This window comes from Panthera leo, chromosome F2 (assembly GCF_018350215.1).
Source record: "Panthera leo isolate Ple1 chromosome F2, P.leo_Ple1_pat1.1, whole genome shotgun sequence".
Taxonomy (NCBI): Eukaryota; Metazoa; Chordata; class Mammalia; order Carnivora; family Felidae; genus Panthera; species Panthera leo.
In genome coordinates this window covers 28839551-28859759 of record NC_056695.1, presented here as the reverse complement: position 1 = coordinate 28859759, position 20209 = coordinate 28839551, and the positions used below count along the sequence as shown (strand labels likewise).

Genomic DNA, 20209 nt, shown 5'->3' with positions numbered 1-20209 from the left:
GAGAATCTACATTTGAATTGCTCTCTGTTTTGATCAACATGCTGTTTAAATGTTTAGAACACTACTTAATGGAGATGCTGGGGCCTCCCTTGCCTCCTTAGAAATCCATGGAAGGCAACAAGGGCTGGCTGCCAATATTAATTGTATCATTGGACTGTGATGGTTCTGCCATCTTGCTAGGCTGTTTCCACTGAATTTTGCCAAGAAAAAAAGACTGAGGATCAAGTATAGGCCTCAAACTTGGCGCCCTACTTCTGTATTCAACAGATTATCTGTTTCTGTTTAGTTTTAGAAAGATGTTAGACCGCTAGCCAGTTTGCAGTCCACTTTCACCTGTGATGGAAGATTCTTTGAAGATGAAAGTACTCCATGAATTTGCAGCATCTTTGGCTGGGGAGCCGATATTCAAACCACTATGATCTTTTATTGTTTTTCTTTAATACACGAGAGGAATTTAACTAGACTGCTGCTCAGGTTTATTTTGCATTAATAATGGAGCTTGACAATTAAGTCATTTCTTTTATCATGAGCTCAGAGCTGCCCTGGAAACTACATAGCAGTGTGTCTTCTGTGGTCGTTCTTCAGATACTTACAAAGCCTGGATAACAGTCCAAGCAGGTGGGTTTCAGTGCCCTGTTTTCCCCTGGGCAGAATAGCAGAGTGGGTGAAACATGTTTGTTTGTTTGTTTTCTTCCCCACCTGTTTTTAATTTAAATTAATAGACTATTTTTTAGTGCAGTAGTACGTGTACAGAAATTGAGCAGATAATAGAGTTCCTGTATCTACCCACCCCTCCGGTTTCTCTCATTATTAACATCTTGTATTTATGTGGTACATGTTATAATAGATTAATATCGACACTTCATTATTAACTTAAAGTCCGTAGTTTGCATTAGGGTTCACTCTTTGTGTTGTACAGTTCAGTGGGTTTGCACAAATGCATACTATCATGTATCCACTGTTAGAGTATCATGCAGAGTCGTTTCACTGCCCTAAAGATCCTCTGCGCTCTGTTTATCTCGGCCTCCTCCTGGTCCCTGGCAACCACTGACCTTTTTACTGCCTCCCTAGTTTTGGCTTTTCCAGAACGTGATACAGTCAGAACCATATATTATGTAGTCTTCTTCAGACTGGATCTTTTCACTAAGCGATATGCATTTAAGGTTCTTCCATATCTTTTCATGGCTTAATAGCTCATTTCCTTTTATTGCTGAGTAATATTCCATTGTCTAGATGTACTACAGTTTATCTACTCACCTATCGATAGACCTCTTGATTGCTTATGGGTTTGGCAATTACGAATAAAGCTTCTATAAACCTCTGCGTGCAGGTTTGTGTGTAGACGTAAGACTTCAACTCACTTAATAAATACCAGGGAGCATGATGGCAGGATCTGAAATAGGTTATTGGTCTGGCAGTACACTCTTGTTCCCTAGTGACTGTTCTCTTGCTGACGATGGCCTCCCTTCTGTGATAACCTAACCAGCCTACCTCTGTCTGCCAGGGGCTGCTTATTTTTCATTGGAAATACTTTCTGAACCACTCCGAACACAGAGATCTTGATTGTGGTCTCAGGAAGGAATACTTAAAATGTTTAACAGCGAATACTCCTTAGTTATGGTTGCTGTGTTTTCATCTCTCCCCTGATGCTCCATTTGAACTTCTTATTTGAGTCTTTCTGGTAGTAAAGTGTGAATGATGGTCTCGACCCTTAAAATTGTATGATCATTACTTTTATTGTGGTAAAATACATTATCTAACACAAAATTTGTGATTTCTTTTAACCATTTTTAGGTGTACTATTGTTGAGCACTAATTACATTTATATTGTCGTGCAGCTATCACACTGGTTCCAAAATTTTTTCATCCATGGATATGGTCATTTCAAAAAAGGAACGTGGGGAGCCTGCATGGCTCAGTCAGTTGAGCATCTGATTCTTGATTTTGGCTCAGGTCATGATCCCAGGGTCATGGGATCGAGCCCCATGTTGGTGTCTGTGTTGAGCATGGAGCCTGCTTAGGACTCTTTCTATATCGTTTTCATCTGGCTGGAGCTTAGTCATGTGGCCACATCTAACCGTAAGGGAGGTTAGGAAATGTAGTCTACCTATGTGTGTAGGAATAAGGAAACTTGTTCAGTGATTAATTAGCAGTCTTAGCTGTATTTAGTTCAATTATGAAATCATACACATAGTTCTTTATTTTGATCTTTTAGGGACAATGTAACAGTACTTACATGATTTCTGGATACTTTTCAGGAAAGCATTTTTCTACTCTATGCCCCTTTCCCATTGCCTCTTGAATTATCCTATCCTTTTACCACTGAGAGAGCTTACTGGGATAAATGAAATTATATGCTGTTTCGATAAGTACCTGTTGGGTAATGACTTTTTAAAAAATGGATAAAAGTCAGTAAGAAGCCTTAGTAACCATAAGTATGGTTGTTATTAAGTGAGATATTTAAAAAATATCTGGTTGGCTCTTAATCTTGTGTCAGAAGACAGGCTTATCTTAGAAGCCCTCTAGTACTGATTTGGTTTCAAGATAATGGGCTTTTCTTGGGTTTTCCCATTGTATGGGTACTCTACTGTTATCTTAAAAAAATTTTTTTTATGTTTATTTATTTTTGAGAGAGACACACACACACAGAATGTGAGCAGAGGAGGGACAGAGAGAGGAAGACACAGAATTCGAAGCAGGCTCCAGGCTCTGAGCTGTCAGCACAGAGCCCAACATGGGGCCCGAACTCATGAACCAGGAGATCATGACCTGAGCCGAAGTCGGACACTTAACCGACTGAGCCACCCAGGTGCCCCTCTACTGTTATCTTTTAAAAAAGTAAAGTATGTGAAATTTGTAATTAAAAATGGCTTTTCTTAACCAGAGTAGCGGGTTCAGATAGAAATGCTATACATTTTGTCATAAGATTATTTCTTAGTGAAATTTAGGAAAAAATGGGCAGTATTTATGGTGTGTGCTTTTTAAATGGTTGATCCTTTGGATCTATCTCACTGACCTGTTATAGTTAGAAGCAAGCTCAGCTGCCTACATGGCTTGGTGGGAGAGTATTTTGAGCATGTTTAGTATGCCTCCGCTCACTGATGATTGAAGTTCATAGTCAAATATTAATTTTCAGTAAGTGCCTACTGTTCTCGGGCAACTCTCATTCCCTTACGGAAAAGTGTTTCCTTTGAGCCTCTAGTTGCTGAGAATAGCTGTGTAAGCACTGTGGAAGTTTTTCCAAATTAAAATTTGGCCCACCAGTTCATTTATTTCTTTTAGGGCTCTGACAATTGGTTGTGTTTATGGACCCCTACAGAGCTCTTTTTAAACACTGTCAGCAAATTGGAGACATTTAGCTTGGGCAAAACCTCTTTATCTTCAGTACTCTTACCTTAGGGACCCACCGGCCTTGCTTTTAAATACATCCGTAATACTCTTAGATGGAGTGGCCTTTCATTTGCTTATTACTGAGCCATTGTTCTAGGCTGTTTATACTATTGTAATTCCAGACTCAGAAGTAATTATCCTGTTGAAAAGGCCCTGCAGGTGTATGCCCTGTTGTGACATAGCCAATTTTGTCTTCTGTCTGAATTTGCTTGCTTCGTGCATTGTTACAATAACAGAAAAACAGAAATCAACACCAAAAAGCAAAACCCCTTTGGCTACAAAATCTGTCTCTTATATTAAAAAACATATATATTTAGAAAGTGCTAGGGCCATGTGGAATGACAAATATTTAGAATTTATTCAGTCTTTTATCCTAAGGCAAACTTAGCAGCTGCTATCTCAAGCAAATGTCAGTAAACACCTGGAGTTATCCAAGGGCCAGAATCTCAGGCCCCATCCAGACCTCCTAACTCAGAATCTGTAGTTTAACACGGTCCCCGGGTGGTTTGTGAACATACTGAAGTTTGAGAAGCATTGGTTGGGGAACTTTTACTTGAGCCTGTAATCATGGAAGCCACCAATGGTTGTGAGGGGCCATAAGACTTTAACTCCAACTGTATTTATAAAGTGAAAAATCTGTACATTAGAAATTAATTATCTGGGTACATGATGAATGTTGAGCTATTTTCTATTATTTTCTTGTGTGCTAATGAAACATCTTCAGTCTGAGAACAGTAGTGGCAGCAACATGTCCCAGAAGAATAAGAGATTACCTCATTGGGGGGTGCGCCTGGGTAGCTCAGTCGGATAAGCGTCCAACTCTTGGTTTCGGCTCCAGTCGTGATTTCACTGTTCGAGGGTTCGAGCCCTGCATTGGACTCTGTGGTGGCAGTGCAGAGCCTGCTTGGGATTGTCTCTCCGTCTCTGCCCTTCCCCTGCTCACATACATTCTCTCTAAATAAATAAATAAATAAATAAATAAATAAATAAAATACTTTTTTTTTTTTTTTTTTTTTTTTTTTTAAGATGACCTCAGTGAAAGAGTAAGACCCTTTTCGTGTTTTTGGAGTCTAGTCTCTGACTCCTTTGTGATAGAAAATTCAGGCATTCATTCGTTTTCTCAACAGGTTGTGGTGTCCTCAGTTAAAGGTCCACCCAGAACATATGTTTGGTAATAGGTTGAGAGAGGGAATGATGTCTCACTGTCATTACAAGTGTAACTCTTGCTCTCTTCATATGTCCAAAAACATTTCTTAGGAAGAAGAACGGTCCCTGGCTTGTCTGTTGGACATGAACTTCAATTTCAGTTATTTTGAGAGGGCAGAAACCTGTTCACCTAGAATATTAGGAGCTCCTGCCAAGTGAGACTTTCTTTGCAAGTCAGTGGGCCAAGAACATGGATTTGTACTTTATAGGAACTCATTTGTCACTTAGAGTATTTGCATTTAGGTCTTAGTAATTTGAATGTGTTTGCTAATTGCTGCATTTTTATTCTGGAGATGGGACACTGGAGAGGATAGTGTATTCTTATACTGTGCTACAAAAGATTTTTTTCCTCTTGCAGTAAGAAAGAAGGAGAATAATGACATTTTCATAAGGCAGTATTTCCTAAAATTCTAGTGTGGTTTCTACTCTGAGGGCTGACATTTGTAAAAGAAAGCCAAAATGATTCACTTTAGGAATTGAAGCCCCCTTCTCATCTGGGGACCCGTCCCTGCCCTGCCTCCTTTGCCTCTCTCTCTCATGCATACCAGGCACACAAGCCCTACCTTGTCTCCACTGAGTTCTACCCTTTTTCCCCCTCCACTGGCCTCTAATTCCCTCATCTGTCATGCACCATCAGTCTGACTAAAATTTCTTTGAAAAATCACCAGGACACCAGGTCCCGTGGCTTCTTTGTAAGTCTGTAGCCTTTGGTCTTACCTACTTTCTTTCCTCCTGTTATCCCTGTGATGTTGGTCACTTGGATTTTTCTTTGATACTTTTTGCTTTTTCAGAGCACTTGAGCCACACTACCAAAGTTCAAAACCAACCTTCACCACTTACTAGCCATGTGCCTGGGGAAGTTAGCTTTCATGTGCCTTAGTTTTCTCATCTGTAACTTGGGAGTAGAGAATAAAATCTGCCCCATTGGGTTGGTGTGAAGTGCAAAGAAGAATGGCACATAGTAAGGATTTTCTGGGTTCTGCCATCGTCATAACTGTTGGTTCTGCCATCGTCACCATCACCATTATCATCATCACCACCACCACCACCACCATCAAAGGGCACTTCCTGCCCTTTGCAGCCTCTTTGGCTTGCTTCCTACTTTCAGGCGTTCCTACCTTTTTTCTTTCTTTTATTGGACTGCCCTTCTCTTTGGGCTTTTTCTTGACAGTCTTGAGATTCCCACATTGATATCTTTAGCCCTAACCTTTTTCTGAGCCCCAAAGTCTAATGGTTTGCATACAGAAATCTCCTGAGCATTATAAACAAACCTGCCAAAATGAAATTCATTCTGTGTACTTCTTTTTTTTTTTAATTTTTTTTATTATTTATTATTTTTGAGAGAGAGAGAGAGCAAGCAGGGAAGGGGCGGAGAGAGAGGGAGACACAGAATCGGAAGCAGGCTCCGGGCTCTGAGCGCTCAGGACAGAGCCTGACGCAGGGCTCGAACCCACGGACTGCGAGATCATGACCTGAGCTGTAGTCGACCGCCCAACCGACTGAGCCACCAAGGTGCCCCCATTCTGTGTACTTCTAAAGCCCCTCCTCCTTCCTTCCACTGTTACTCTTTTGTCACCATCTTAATTAATGCAGTCCCCAACTTTCACAACTCCTGCTGGGGGGAATCCAGAGTTTAGTCTGTTCCCCCCACACCCTGGTCATCCAATTGGATTCCAGGATTTGTTGATGATCCCTTGGTGGTGTCTTGTAATATGTCTTTCCTTTTCTGTTCCCAGTGTTATTCCCTGGAACACACTCTTTGTATTAGTTTGCTCGGGCTGCTATAGCAGAATACCTCCAACAGAGTGGCTTAAACAACAGAAATTTATTTTCTCACTAGAGACTGGAAGTCTAAGATCAAGGTGCTAGCAGAGTCGATTTCTGGTGTGGGCTCCCAGATGTCTGTCTTCTTGCTGTGTCCTTACATGGCCTTTCCTCTATGCGCATATGCCTCCCTGGTGTCTTGGCTTCTTCTTATAAGGATACTATTCTTATTGGGTTAGGACCCTACCCTAGGACTTCATTTAACCTTAATTAGTTTCTTAAAGGCCCTGTATCCAAGACAACAGCCACAGCGGAGATTAGGGCTTGAACATAGGACTTTTGTGTTGGGTCACAATCCAGTTCATAACACCCTTGGTGCTGCTGATGGTTTCACTGACTTCCCATCTCCCCTCTGTATCCATCTTCCTATGGAGGCAGGAATGATCTTTCCAAAGTGCAGCTCTGACCATCTCCCTCCCACTGCTGAGAACTTGAGACGGCTCCCCATTGCTCTGACGCAGTATGAGGAGGATTACTGCTAGGAGACTTCGGGGACTTTCATTTCTCGATTCCTCACGTTCACTCATCTGGAGATGGGAGATAACATTACTACCCCCGTGTTGCTGTAAGGATGAAATGAATGCTAACGAGTAGTTGTGGTTTTATTATTGTAAAAAATTACATTCACATTCCTCAGCCTGCCGTTTGAGGTCCTCCATCACTTTGTCACTCCGAGGGCGGTTCTGTGCTCTTTTGGGGTTCCCAGACCCTCTAACAATGTGTGGGGAACCTACCCCACACGTAACACGAAACACTTCTCAAACAGCAGCAGGGTGTCCAAGAGTTCAAGCAGGCCTGACACTGCCTACCCAGAGATAGCATCACATTCCAGGGGTTAAGGGATCAGCCCTACAACACTGTCACTCCAGCCCCCCTTCAGATGCCAGGTGCTTACCTGTGCTTTGTGCTTCTGAGCTGGCCTGCTGCAGGTTGGAGGTTCCACTGACCTGCTTAGGTTTGAATAATGTGCTAGAGCAGCCTACAGAACACAGGGACACACATTTACCAGTATATTAAAGGGTACAGTAAAGGATATAAATCAACAGCTGGATGATGAGATTAGGGCGAGGTGTTCGAGAAGGGCGCCCATGCTCTCTCAGAATGTGCCATTCTCCTCAAGTCCACCGTTCACCAGCCTGGAAGCGTTCGGAGACAAGACCTTTTGGGTTCTTATGGAGGCTTCTTTGCATAATCATGATTGGCTAAGGCTGCCATTATCTGATTAAATCTCCAGCCCCTCTCGCCTCCCCAGTGATCAGGGGTGGGGTGGGGGTGGGACCGAAAGTTCTAACCCTCTGGTCACATGGTTGGTTCTTCTGGCAATCAGCCACTGCTTTGGGATGGGGTCCTAAAGTCACCTTCCTTACAAACAAGAGACACCCATTTCACCTGTATGGCTGTGTCCGCAGCGTTTTTCTGGAACTGTGGCTGAAGACCAAATACACCTGGTCACGTGAATGGCCAAATCCACATTTCTTATATCGCACGTGCCAGCAGCCTCCATCACCTGGGGCTTGTTAGTGATGCAGCCTCTGCATTGTAATTAGATCCTCAGGCCCTTTGAATGTGATGTTCTGGCTCATCACCTGGTTCTTAACTACTGTCCGGCTTTCTCCTGCTACAGAAAGAATACAGGCTTTGGAGGCAGACCACCTGTTTCCAGATGCCAGCTGCTTCACCTGCTAGCTTCATGTGGGTATGGATGTTTACAAAAACTCTCTGCCTTGGTTCCCATCAGGAAACAGCCCATTACACCCACCTCCCAGAGATTTTGAGACTTCCTTGAGGAAGTATGTAAAAATGGAGCGTCATCTTTTGTGATTCTAAGTTGAGTTTCAGATTTAAAACTAAGTACTTTTTTGTTCTTGGCTCATGGTACTCTGTGTGTGTGTGTGTGTGTGTGTGCGTGCGTGTGTGTGTGTGTGTGTGTGTGTGTGTGTGTGTGTGTGTTTTGGTCAAGGTTTGCTTATGTGGCACTAGTGGGGGAAGGAAGGTGGTGTTCACTGACACCTGCCCCCCTCCATCTCCCTCCTCTCTGTCCTGACTGTGGAACAAGGTCCTCCTGGCCTTCCTCAGGAAAGATGTGACCTGCAAAGGATGCGATGGTGAGACTTTTTGTTCAGGAGAGGGTTCATGAGCTGCTGCTTCAGTGGAAGGTGGAGAGGATTCTTTCAGGTCTCAGAAGTGGCTAGGAACCAGGAGAGCCTGGGTATCTGATCTGTGACCATAAGTAAATTCTGTTGTGCTGCCTCCCCTTATATTGTCGTGAGAAGGGACCTGCTCCTCTCTGCCCCAGCTCCTTCAAGGCTGCTTGATCTGATGCAGAGGTCTTCTCAGTCATTCAAAAACACTTTTTTTTTTTTTTGAAATCTACAGAAAGTTTGCAAGAATACGAATGGTAAAAACACCTGCATACTCTATCTGTGTTATTCATTCATTATTAACATTTTACCCCATCTGCTTTATCATTGTGTGTGTGTGTGTGTGTGTGTGTGTACATATACACTCATATAGTATTTTCTGAATCATTTGAGAGGAAGGTGCATACATCCATACATGGCCCTTTGCTGCTAAATCTTTTGGTTTGTATTTCCGAAGAGTTGGGATATTCTCTTATATAATCCCAGTACAGTTTCAACTTTGGTAAATTTGACATTGATAGAATACTTTTATCTAATCTGCCTTTTTATTCCCATTTTTGTAACTGACCCAGTAGTGTCCTTCATAGAATTTCTTTTTTCCTTTTGGTTCAGGGCCTTCGACAGATCGACAGATCGGATGAGGCACATTCACCTTGGGGAGGGCAATCTGCTTTACTCAGTGTCTACCGATTCAAATGTTAATCTCATCCGCAAACACCCTTGCAGATGCAACTACAATAATGTTTAATGAAATATCTGGGCATTTTGTGGCCCAGTCAGGCTGACACACAAAGTTAAGCGTCACATATGGACTCTTGGATTCTTGATTTATAATCCACTGCTCTCTTTAATTATGTCGGTGGTTAAATTGTTGTATATTTGGCCAGCTGGAGCTCCTTCCAGCTGTCTGCTGTGTTAGTGTGATTCGTCCATAATGTCTAGTATCAGTGGCCTGCCCTATTATTGGATAATTACATTGCCTGTGTGCCCTTCAAGGTCCCTCTAGGTAAATTTTTGTATGTGTCATGTAGCTTTTACATCAGACTATCCCTTAAATATCTCTTCAAATTAGGGATGAGTGAAGTGCTAATAGGAAGTTAGAAACTTAATATTCTTTACAGTAATTTTTACTTGCTCTGTTTCTATTTGCAATAACATGAGTCATCTAATGGGTTATTCTTCTGTAGTATGCATTTTCCTGGCTGTACTAAATTAAGTTCTGAGCTGCCCATAGGCTCCCTCTGCAGGCACTACAGTGCATAAACACTTTCCTGGGGTTGTGGGATAGATTTCTTCTGCCCATTTTCTCTTTTGATCCGTTTGTTACTCTACAGTTTTTACACAATTATGGATCATACAGTACAAACAGTTTTGGATCCTGATTTGTCTATAAAATGTCTCAAAAATATATTTCCTTATAAATCTATACATTTCTACATCATCATGTTAATGTTTGGATAATTTCCTATTAGATGAATTAAATTTAGCATTTAAATAACTTCATTTTAGTAGGCATTTGTATTTATATTTTCCCCATTTTATTTTTTTTAATTTTGTTTAATCTTTATTTATTTTTGAGAGAGAGACAGCATGTGTGCAGGGGAAGAACAGAGAGAGGGAGACACAGAATCCCAAGCAGGCTCTGGGCTCAGAGCTGTCAGGACAGAGCCTGACATGGGGCTTGAACTCACAAACTGTGAGATCATGACCTGAGCCGAAGTTGGACGCTCAACCAACTGAGCCACCCAGGTGCCCCAATTTTTCCCCATTTTACAGAGCACTAAAATGAATATTCCTCGTGTGATACGCCACTCATAGGGCTTGAACATAGAACTTTTGTGTTGGGACACAATTCAGTTCATAACACCCTTGAGTGCTGACCACTCATATGTGACTTATTAAGCTGAGCTTGACTAGTGGGTAGGAATTTGCCAGGTAAAAATATAGAGAAAAGACATTCCAGTTTGAGAAAATTGCCTAATCCCAGTTTAGGATGTTTTCAAGAAACCGGAAAATCAAGTTTGGCTGATCCACGGTGGAGCAATAGTGAGAAATGGTTGGAAAGTAGGTATTGTGGGAGTCTTTCCAATTTTAACCACAAGTGAAGCGGAACAGAAATTTACTTGTTTGATGGGAATTCCAGGGTAGCTGGATCAAGGGGTTCAGATGCTGGTGCTCCATCCCTTACTGGTTTCGTTTCTCCTGTCATCTCGTCCCAGTCTCAGCACTCGTTCTCTTGCCTCTAGGCAGGAGGAGAGAAGAACCTGACCCTCCCAATAGATATCCAACAGCTCAGGTCACAGGAATTGTCACTTCCCCCAGTATTCATTGAGTAAGTGTCAGGGAAGGCCTGTAGTTGGCACTGTTTGGGTCAGCTGTCTACCCCTAGCGCAGTCCCTGTAAACAAGGGGCCAGGGTATCCGGGTGGACCAGATCTGAAGCACAAGCCCATGCCTAAGACCAGGGAGTAGGTGGGAATTATGGCAGACCGTCCCCCAGGGAGCAGGGGAGCACGAGACATGAAATTCCTCGAGGAAAAGAGAGTGTTAAATAGACAGCACTGCAGACCTGGACAGTCATGGCAGGTCTTTACCAGAACATTCTAGGTCAGTCTGAAAGTAGGGTGTGGTCGGTGAGAGGGGGAAAAGAGGGAAAGGATGAAGAAAGCATACAATACGAGTTGGACGAACAGCTCCTGGTAGTGTTTCCTTCTATAGAGCAGGAGTGCTTGGAAGTGATTCCTGTGAGGTCAGGCCTAGGTGAGTCAGGATGGCACATTTAGAGTCAGGAATAGGATAAGGAAAAGCAGGGAATTCAGTCGTAGGCTTGTTGATTTTGAAGTGCTTCTGGAATTCCCAGTGGAAAGGTCCAGCAGGACAGAATCACATCTTACCTGGTTTTTCCTTCCTTGGGCTGTGCCAGTAGACTCCTTCAGAGTGCCCTCCCGGTAGCCTCTACTGACCTACTGACAGTGCATCCTATTTGCCATTTCGGGTGTCATCTTTATAAAGCTTCTTATCCTCCCTCCACCTGGCTCAGACACCGTCAGTGGGGTTTTGTTTTTTTTTTTTTTTTTTTTTTTTTTTTTTTTTGCGAGCTATATTAAGTATAGAAGTTTGTCACTCAAGGTCTTTAATGGTTTGTCCTCAGGCTACATTTCCAGTTTTTATATCTTACAGCTCCCTTCTACTTGGTACATGAATCTTGAGTCAACTGAATTTTTGCCATTCCGTTCACATAGCCCATGCTTTTCCCACCTCTGGTCTTCCATTCTCACTTTTCTTACCTGCTAGCATGTCTTGACTAGGATCTGACTGGAGAGCTACGGCTGGCTCAGAGAGATATGCTGTTACCCCAAGATGGCACCTAAGCAGGTAGCATAGAGATTTCAGACGTCAGTTAAATGCTAAATCCTCCTGTTTTAGAAATAAGGTTTCCAGTGTCAGCATGAGCCGTTATTTGATTTCTTCATTTCACGCTGGTTAGAGCCAGCACTTCAAGGTAGGCATCACAATAGAGAACTCAGCGCCTCCCCTGAAGGGGAGGACAGGGAGGCACAGGGGGGCTGGGAAGGGGGACTGTCACACTGTGTGCTGCTGTTGCAGTGCGTGCTGGGGGGTGGGGAGGGTACAGAAAGTGGGAGAGCTTCTGAGGAAAGGTAGCATTTCTGTCTGAGTCTTGAAGGATGAATGACTTCAGCAAGCAGAAAAAAGGCAGCATTTCAGGCAGAGGATGTAACATGGATGTCTGCACTGAAGGCCAAGGACGTGGGATTTTAGAGGGATGGTGAGCAGTGTGGAGGTGGCCATAGTTTGCATTGTATGTGTGTCAGTATTAAATATCTTGTGCCTTAGTTTGGACTGCTGTAATAAATTATTATAGACTGAGTGGCTTATCTCAACAGACATTTATTTCTCATGGTTCTGGAGGCTGGGAAGTTCAAGATCAAGGTGCCAGTTGATTAGATTCCTGGTGAGAGCCCTTTTCCTGGTTGCCACATGCTGTCCTCTTGTGTCCTCACATGGTGGTGAGAGAGAGCTAGAGCTAGCTCTCTTCTTACAATGACACTTACTCCATCCACAGGTGCCATCTTCCTGGCCTCATCTGAATCCAGTCACCTCTCAAAGGTCCCAGCTCCTACCACCATCACATTGAGTGAGGGGTTCAGCATATGAATTTTCAGCCCGTAACACTTTATAATACTTGTGGCTCTAGGAGGAAGAGCAAGTATTGAGAGGGAGAACTGTTTTTTCTACCAGTTATTTAGTGGCCAAATGCAGAGAGTATTGAGAGGGCCAGGGACCTCATCAACCACATCGAGAGGGCCAGGGACCCCATCAACCACACTCTAATCCAGGGGCATGATGCCCATCCCATTGAGGTAAGAGATACCTTGGATTTCAAGAAACCAGACAATTCATTTTTTTTTTCAAAGAATAATAATAATAAAGAAGTCATTATATTCTATTTCTAAATATAGACTTGACAGCATTTATAGTTGCTCAAATTTTGCTATCTTTTAGGAAAAAAAGGCGGATTGACTTTTGTTGTTAAAAATAAGCTTTTTAAATTTGTTTTTGCGGGAGAGAGAGAGAGGGGGAGAGAGGGAAAGAGAAAATGAGAGAATGAGCGAGGGAGGGGCAGAGGGAGAATCCCAAGCAGGCTCCTCTATGTCAGAGCAGAACCCGGCTAGGGCTCAGACTCATGAACTGTGAGATCATGACCTGGGTCAAAATCAAGAGTCAGATTCTTAACTGACTGAGCCACCTACTTGCCCCCAGGGAGAGTACATTTTTATCAGGTTGATGTGCAGAGGTAGGATACTGCCTTTTTTTGTTATGTAGTGATAGCTGTTGCCCACCTAAGAGAAGGGTTGCCTTTATATTTACCTCTTTAATAGTAGATGAGCCATTCATGGAAAGTTCTAGAGCTATCACTTGAGCAAAAGCCTTGGTTAACATAGAAGGAATCTGCTAATAGACTTGTGTCAAAGAAAATGAATTTGGTGACTAAGACGTTTTGCTTACAAGGTAGCTGACACCCAGTCACTCTGCAGGGCATGCTGTACAAATGGAAATAGGTTTTTCCTGCAATTTGCACACAGGTTTATTGTAGCACCTGCAGGCACATGGCTTAAACAGAGAAGGTGCAGGAATATCTGGGAGCTTTACCTTCAGAGCGGATTCTTCTCTTTGCAGTATATGTAACTAAAACACCCATCTTTCCAGAAAAGGAAAAGAAAGGGAAAGAAAGAGAAAAGGAGGGGCGGGTGGGAGGACAGACACATTTTTGTTACACTAAGCCAGACATTACTTTAGATAAAGTAATAATGGAAATACAGCTTTATTTCTATACCAAGTTATACTTAGAAAGCTGATCACTAAACCGGGAAGCTTGGCTTTCAGAACTCTGCTGTAATCCAGGGTGGAAAAAACTATCACCCAGATGGCATTTGTAGGAGATTACTGCCTGGTAATCCTTCCTTGTCCTAGAAGATTAAGTCTGGCCTGGTGGTAGTGGTGGTCAGCTGACTGGTGTTAAAAAAAAAAAAAATGTAGTTTCTTGTAACTGTGCCAGTGTCTGATGTTTGCTTGAACTGTTTGTACATCTGGGAGATACTGCAAAACCTGGCCCTCCTTTGTTTACCCAAGAAAGCTCCGCTCCCCTGTGCTGGTTGTTTCTTTGTTGACTGAAATTAACAGCAGGTGGTGAAGAGCCCTAAGGTTGCTTGAGATAAGTCATTTATTAAACAGGCCTGCTTGTCCTGAGGGTGTGAGGGTTTTGAGAAAGAAATGCCACACCTGGGCCAGGAAGCCAGGCTCTTCAAGCCCTGGGGTTGATTTCTTCAGCAAGGTTGCACATGGCGATGTGACCAGAGCCACACTCACCTGAAGCATATGAGACGGTCATAAAACCATGCGTTCTGCCTTTGTCTGGAACGGACTGTAGAGAGATGGATTTTTATGAAGACTACCAGTCCCCGTTTGACTTTGACACAGGAGTGAACAAAAACTATCTCTACTTGTCTCCTAGTGGAAACTCGTCTCCATCCGGATCACCTACTCTGCAGAAGTCTGGTAACTATTAATTTTCCAAAGTTAAACGTGCTGTCATTAAACCTGGACACAACTTGAGGTTTGCTTGGTTTGCTTGGCTTTAAAATTATTAGGATAAAGATGTACCACGGCATTGCTGTGTTGAAACTAAGTTAACAAATCTGTGGTAGATTTCATGCAGCGCTAGATGGCTCATTAAATATTTAGAATATATTTATTTATATGTAAAGTAGGAACTTTGACTTTAAAGGTCATACTATTTATATGAACATTCGAGTTCTTCTGATCACAGTGAGTTCATTTAGGTGATAAGTAACAAAAAAGGGAGAATCTGAAGGTCTTTGCTTGTGGTCATCTGTATCTAAATTATGAGGATGCACCCTGATTTTGTCTTTGTTAAGATGAGGCTTAAGACTACATTTCAGGTCCTGTTAGTGGCTGTCCTGGATTTTGTTCCGGAATACTGAGAGCAACATACAGAAATACCTAGGCAAGAGATTTTTTTTTTTTTTTTTTTTTTTTAAAGAATTCACTCTTGTTGTACCTTTGGAAGCAGTCACTCCTTGACATGTGCCCGTATGACATTGATTTGAAAGCCAGGTACCGGCAGGGAGAATCTTAGTTTATCAGCCCAAGGCTGGACGCAGCCCTACCACACCATCCAGGTCACTTCTCTCATTTTGCAGCTAAAGTTTAGACATCACTGAACAACCTTTTCTGTAAAACTAACTCGCCAGAGAAGTGAGCAGATTTTCCTAGAAAGTTAATTTTTTTCCTTATTAATGAAGACAAGGTCATACTTTGCCCTTTGTAAGCCTAAGAAGTGGGTAGTTGAGAACGAAGTGGTAAAGGGTACGGCAGGAAACCTAGTTGTAAGTATTTTGAGTTGTATAGTTGCTAACAGCAGAGCACGTGCTGAAACGACATTCCTCTGTTGGTTGCAGCCATGGCCACCTGTGGGGTGTAGTTTGGATTTCCAGGAAGGGAAATGTTGAAGATAATAGGTTAACGCTGGTTTCTGGAAGTGGGAGACTGGGAGGCAGCTGTTCAACGTCTGCTGGGGGTGTCAGATTGCCGGGAAGCCCTCTCCCCCGCTCCGAAAGTTTCCCCTACCCCTGTGGCCAACCTTGGACCTTTGCAATATAGGAGATCCTAGCCCCTAAAAGGATGGCATCGTCCATCCTAACTTCTAAATCCTACTACAGAAAATGCTTCAAGAGCAGCACAGAGTAGGAAGTTCAAGCTCGATGACAGAATAAAGCCCAAGCGACAGAGGGCTATGGGGAGTCAGGGCTGTAGTTACGTGACTTCAAGTAGATCTTGGCGATCGGTATGCATGGGTTTGAGATTCCTGGGAGGATTTACCCGGCATGTTTTAGTTCTTTTCTCTCCTGGCATCTTTTACCTCCTTTCACTTTCCCCAGTTGCAGTAATTGCTGCCTTTGGATATTTGCTGTTAAAAATAAAGCAGTTAGGAACACTGAATATGTGTCTCGGCAAATTTCAAACAATTGTCTTCCCAATTCTTAATCGCCGTCTATAGGAGTCTGGGCTCATGATATTAAAAACAAAATTATATATGAAAAGAAAAGACAAGTGAACAACAAAAACTAAAAACAAACTCATGTACCCACTAGTGCTCAAGTTTAGTAGTTTTCTTTAATTGGAAAAAAGGAGGGGGAGAAAGCATTAAAACAAACAGAAACCACCCTAAGCAGTCATTTAGTAAGAACATGGTGATTCTAAAATAACCACGTAAAAGAGGATCTAGAACAGTAATCAGTAGTCTCTGTGCCCTGGACCCCTCAGGGCACAAGAAGCCTGCAAATCTGTTTGAACATCAAGCATAAGGCATAGATGGAAAGAATACTATGTCTTGGGTGCATTTGTACTCTTTGTATTTCTATGCAGGAGCTTTTAGGAAAGATACATTATAAATACATTTAAAAGTTCACATGGCTTTTGGTCACTCTGCATTTTTCTTTCTTTCTTTCTTTCTTTCTTTCTTTCTTTCTTTCTTTCTTTCTTTCTTTCTTTCTTTTCTTTCTTTCTTTCTTTCTTTCTTTCTTTCTTTCTTGTTTCTTTTTTGAGAGAGAGAAAGTGCCAGTGGGGGACTGGCAGAGAGAGAGGGTGAGAGAGAAAATCCCAAGCAGGTTCCATGCTGTGTGTGCAGAGCCCGACGTGGGGCTCCACCTCCTGAACCCTGAGATCATGACCTGAGCTGAAACCAAGAGTGGGACGCTTAACTGACTGCGCCCCCCAGGCACCTCATACTGTGCATTTTCTTAATCAGCAAACAAGTAGTGCACAAAAGGGACTGATGGTAAAAGGAATCCTACTCAGAAAGGTTGGGAACGCTGATCTGAAAAACATATTCTTTGATATTTATCCAAGCCATGATGGGGCAAGTGAGAAAGTAATGAGATTTCATCTATGGGCAGAATGTTCCTAAGAAGCAGTCTGGGTGGGGGATAGGATGAGGGCCGGTGGCTGGAACAAAGAGAGAGAGGTCTTTTATTAGGGATGTTTAAACTCTGATACAACCAACCCACATTCAGAACATTTTATACTTCTTGACCCACAAACCTTGTAAATACAAATATCAATAACTAAAGCAGAACTCTGTGAAAACAGAACTTTACTGTTTGTGATATCCTCTAATATTTTATACTATTCCATTTCTTATTTTTAAAATATTCATTTGGTACTGCTAAAGGGATTTCACAGCCCATGGTTTGAAAAGCTGATGTGTAATTTGCAGAATCTGGATCTAAGTTCCACTAGGGATGTTAGCCTCTTTGGATCACTGTTCTTCCCTAGCACCTGAAATAGTCCTTGACATCTGTGGCTCAACAAATATTTGATGAATGAATGAGTGAGTGAGTGAGTGAGTGAGTGAATCAAATGAAACTGTCAGGGACTAGTTCACACTCTAGCTCATTTTCCAGATGTGAACATTGAGGCCAAGAGAGGTGTTGGGACCCACATTGGGACTCACACTCATCCCTCAGTCCTCAAGCCAATGTTTTTGTTGTTTCTTTTTTGTTTGTTGTTGTTTTATCACACCATCTTGGCCTCTTTGGTGACAGATATTATAGAACAGGTTAATCATTCAAGGTGTATAGGGGCACCTGGGTGGCTCAGTCGGTTAAGCGTCTGACTCTTGATTTTGGCTCAGGTCATGATCTCAAGGTTCATGAGTTTGAACCCCGCATTGGGCAATTTGATGACAGTGCAGAGCCTGCTTGGATTCTCTCTTTCCCTCTCTGTCTCTCCCCTGCTTGCACAGTATCTCTATCTCAAAAAAGAGAATTAAGAGAATTAAGGGGCACCTAGGTGGCTCAGTCATTTAAGCATCCAACTTCGGCTCAGGTCATGATCTCATGGTTCCTGAGTTCAAGGCCCACGATGGGCTCTGTGCTGACAGCTCAGAGCCTGGAGCCTGCTTCGGATTCTCTGTCTCCGTCTCTCTCTGCCCCTCCTCCACTCGCACTCTCTCTCTCTCTCAAAAGTAAATAAACATTAAAAAAGAAAAGAAAAGAAAAAAAATCATTTAAGGTGTAGTCTTTCCTGCCACCACAGGCTTTACCATGGGGGTATTTTGTTGATTATTTATGTGCTGCGTGGACTTGTACATTCCATTCTGTCTTTGCACTTGCTGGTCAGCACAGCCATCTCTCAGCCTGCGTCCTTTGTTGCATTTTCAGTGAATACCTACAGAGATAATTTCCCATGTGCTATTTATGTAGAGTCATTCTTCCTCTTAAAAATTTCCTAATGTACAGAATGATGCAGCCCTGTTGTAGAAGACATCTGTGGTTATTTCTAGTGAGTTCGGGAAATAGGATCAGGAGCCATTGAAAAATCTGAGCTTTTGGTTACATCGCTGTCGATTGAACCTGTAAAAACACTGAAAAAACATCAGATTCCTTAGCTCAGAGTCCTTTTCATTCTGTTTCGTTACCTTTTTGGTTTCTACTTGTATCATCTTTTAGGGAAAAGGTTATTGTTACTTCTTGAGAGTTTTTCAAAATTAATTGTGACGGTCTTAAATGGCAAATACTATATGATTTACAAAATAAAAATGAGAGCACAGTTGAAGTTTCGGAGAACTTCCTTGTTCCTACAGAGGAAATTTAAGAATGAAAGTGACTTCCTCCCTGGGGATCCCCAAATCTCTCCATGGCTGACTTTTGTGGAGTGCCCTGGTTACTCATGTTACACTTGATTGGGATTGAGAGGTCAGATGGTTCTCAAGTAATCCACTGAAGATCCACCCCCTGCCTTTTTTTTTTTTCTTTTTTTTTTTTTAGATGAAAGAGATTCAGAGGTCAGTTTAGGAATTTCTGGAGGAGGAGGGTAAAGCATTTGAAAATACTGATGTGTTCTACCTTTGTGATCTTTCCTTCCTCCTCTGTTCTTTCTGTGAAGTTTTGGGAGGGTGACCTTTTTGAGTAGGAAGTTGGCCGCTGATCAGGGCCCTGCTTTCAGAGGTGAGTCTTGGGAGCATCTGGGCGCCAGCTCTCTTTTCCTTCTTGGCCTTTGAACTGCCCACCCCCCTCCCCCTTCTCTTCAGTTAAGGTTCTGGGTCTTACCCCAAGTGCAGTGGGTCAGGTTTCCTAAGCCTTTTGTTCCTTGCTGCCTTGATGACAAGTACTCGACTCATTTTTCTCTCCTACTCTGTTGTACTGTTATCACCACGGGCAAATATGGGAGAATTATAGCCTTAGAAATAGGAAGTTTTCATGGCTTGTGCTACTGAATCTCTTTTCTTCTGAAGAAAATCTGTGTCAAATAGCAGGAGTCAGGTACTCCCTTGCTGTAAGTCACTGGTTTTCAACCTGGGGCAGTTTTGCCTCCTGCAGGCATCTGGCCACAACTAGAGCCAATTTTGAGATGATTTTGGTTGTTACAACTGCATGTGGCTGTGGGGAGGGACTGCCACTGACATCCAGTGGGTAGATGCCTGCATGCCACGTGGATGACGCACAGGACGACCCTGCCACAAAGAATTGTCCTGCTCAAAATGCCCCTTGTGCCGCCATTGAGAAGCCCTGTTAAGTAGATCCTTTGTTTTTAGGGTCTCCTAAAAGAGAGAAAGGGTCTTGCTTGTTTAGTGTCTCACTTCATTGTGGGGACCTCCACATATTCCTCCCACCTCCGCTGGGATTTTGTTCCATTTGGAAACCAAGAAGGCCCAGAGAGTGGTACCCCCAAGCTCAGACTTTTAAGAGGAAAAATACGTTTACCTTGTGATTTTTTTTTCTTTTTGGATATTACCACTAAAGGCATTTCAAACTGTATGTTGTATCTCTTTTTGTATCTCTGGGTTAAAAAAAAAAGAACACATATTTCCTTTTGCTTGTGCTTAAGTAAAACAAACTTAGGGACTTAAGTTTCTTTCTTTCTTTCTTTCTTTCTTTCTTTCTTTCTTTCTTTCGACGTCATAATGGAAAGTATGTATTTTAAATATTTCTACAAACAGATATTTGGGTCCAAAAAATGTAGTGCAATCATGCTGAAAAGCAGACCAAATATCTAATATTATAAACTTTAAAAGAGACAAGGAATAGTATTTGTACCCTATTTAAA

At 42.5% G+C, this 20209-nt stretch overlaps 1 protein-coding gene across 9 annotated transcripts in view; it reads left to right on the top strand.

Annotated features, from left to right (window-relative positions):
• The window catches only part of TPD52 (tumor protein D52), a 108432-nt gene that overhangs the window by 56029 nt on the left and 32194 nt on the right, over positions 1–20209 (top strand). Inside the window, exons 1-2 of one of the 9 annotated variants that reach the window (XM_042923445.1) lie at positions 12911–12942; positions 14595–14638. The exons of 7 other annotated variants lie outside the window; for them this stretch is intronic. In XM_042923445.1, coding sequence (XP_042779379.1) covers positions 12923–12942; positions 14595–14638 — 64 coding nt within the window. In that variant the 5' untranslated portion in view covers positions 12911–12922. Of the gene's footprint in view, positions 1–12910; positions 12943–14220; positions 14639–20209 lie in introns of those variants that run through there. One more of the 9 variants, XM_042923440.1, reaches the window with a different exon arrangement.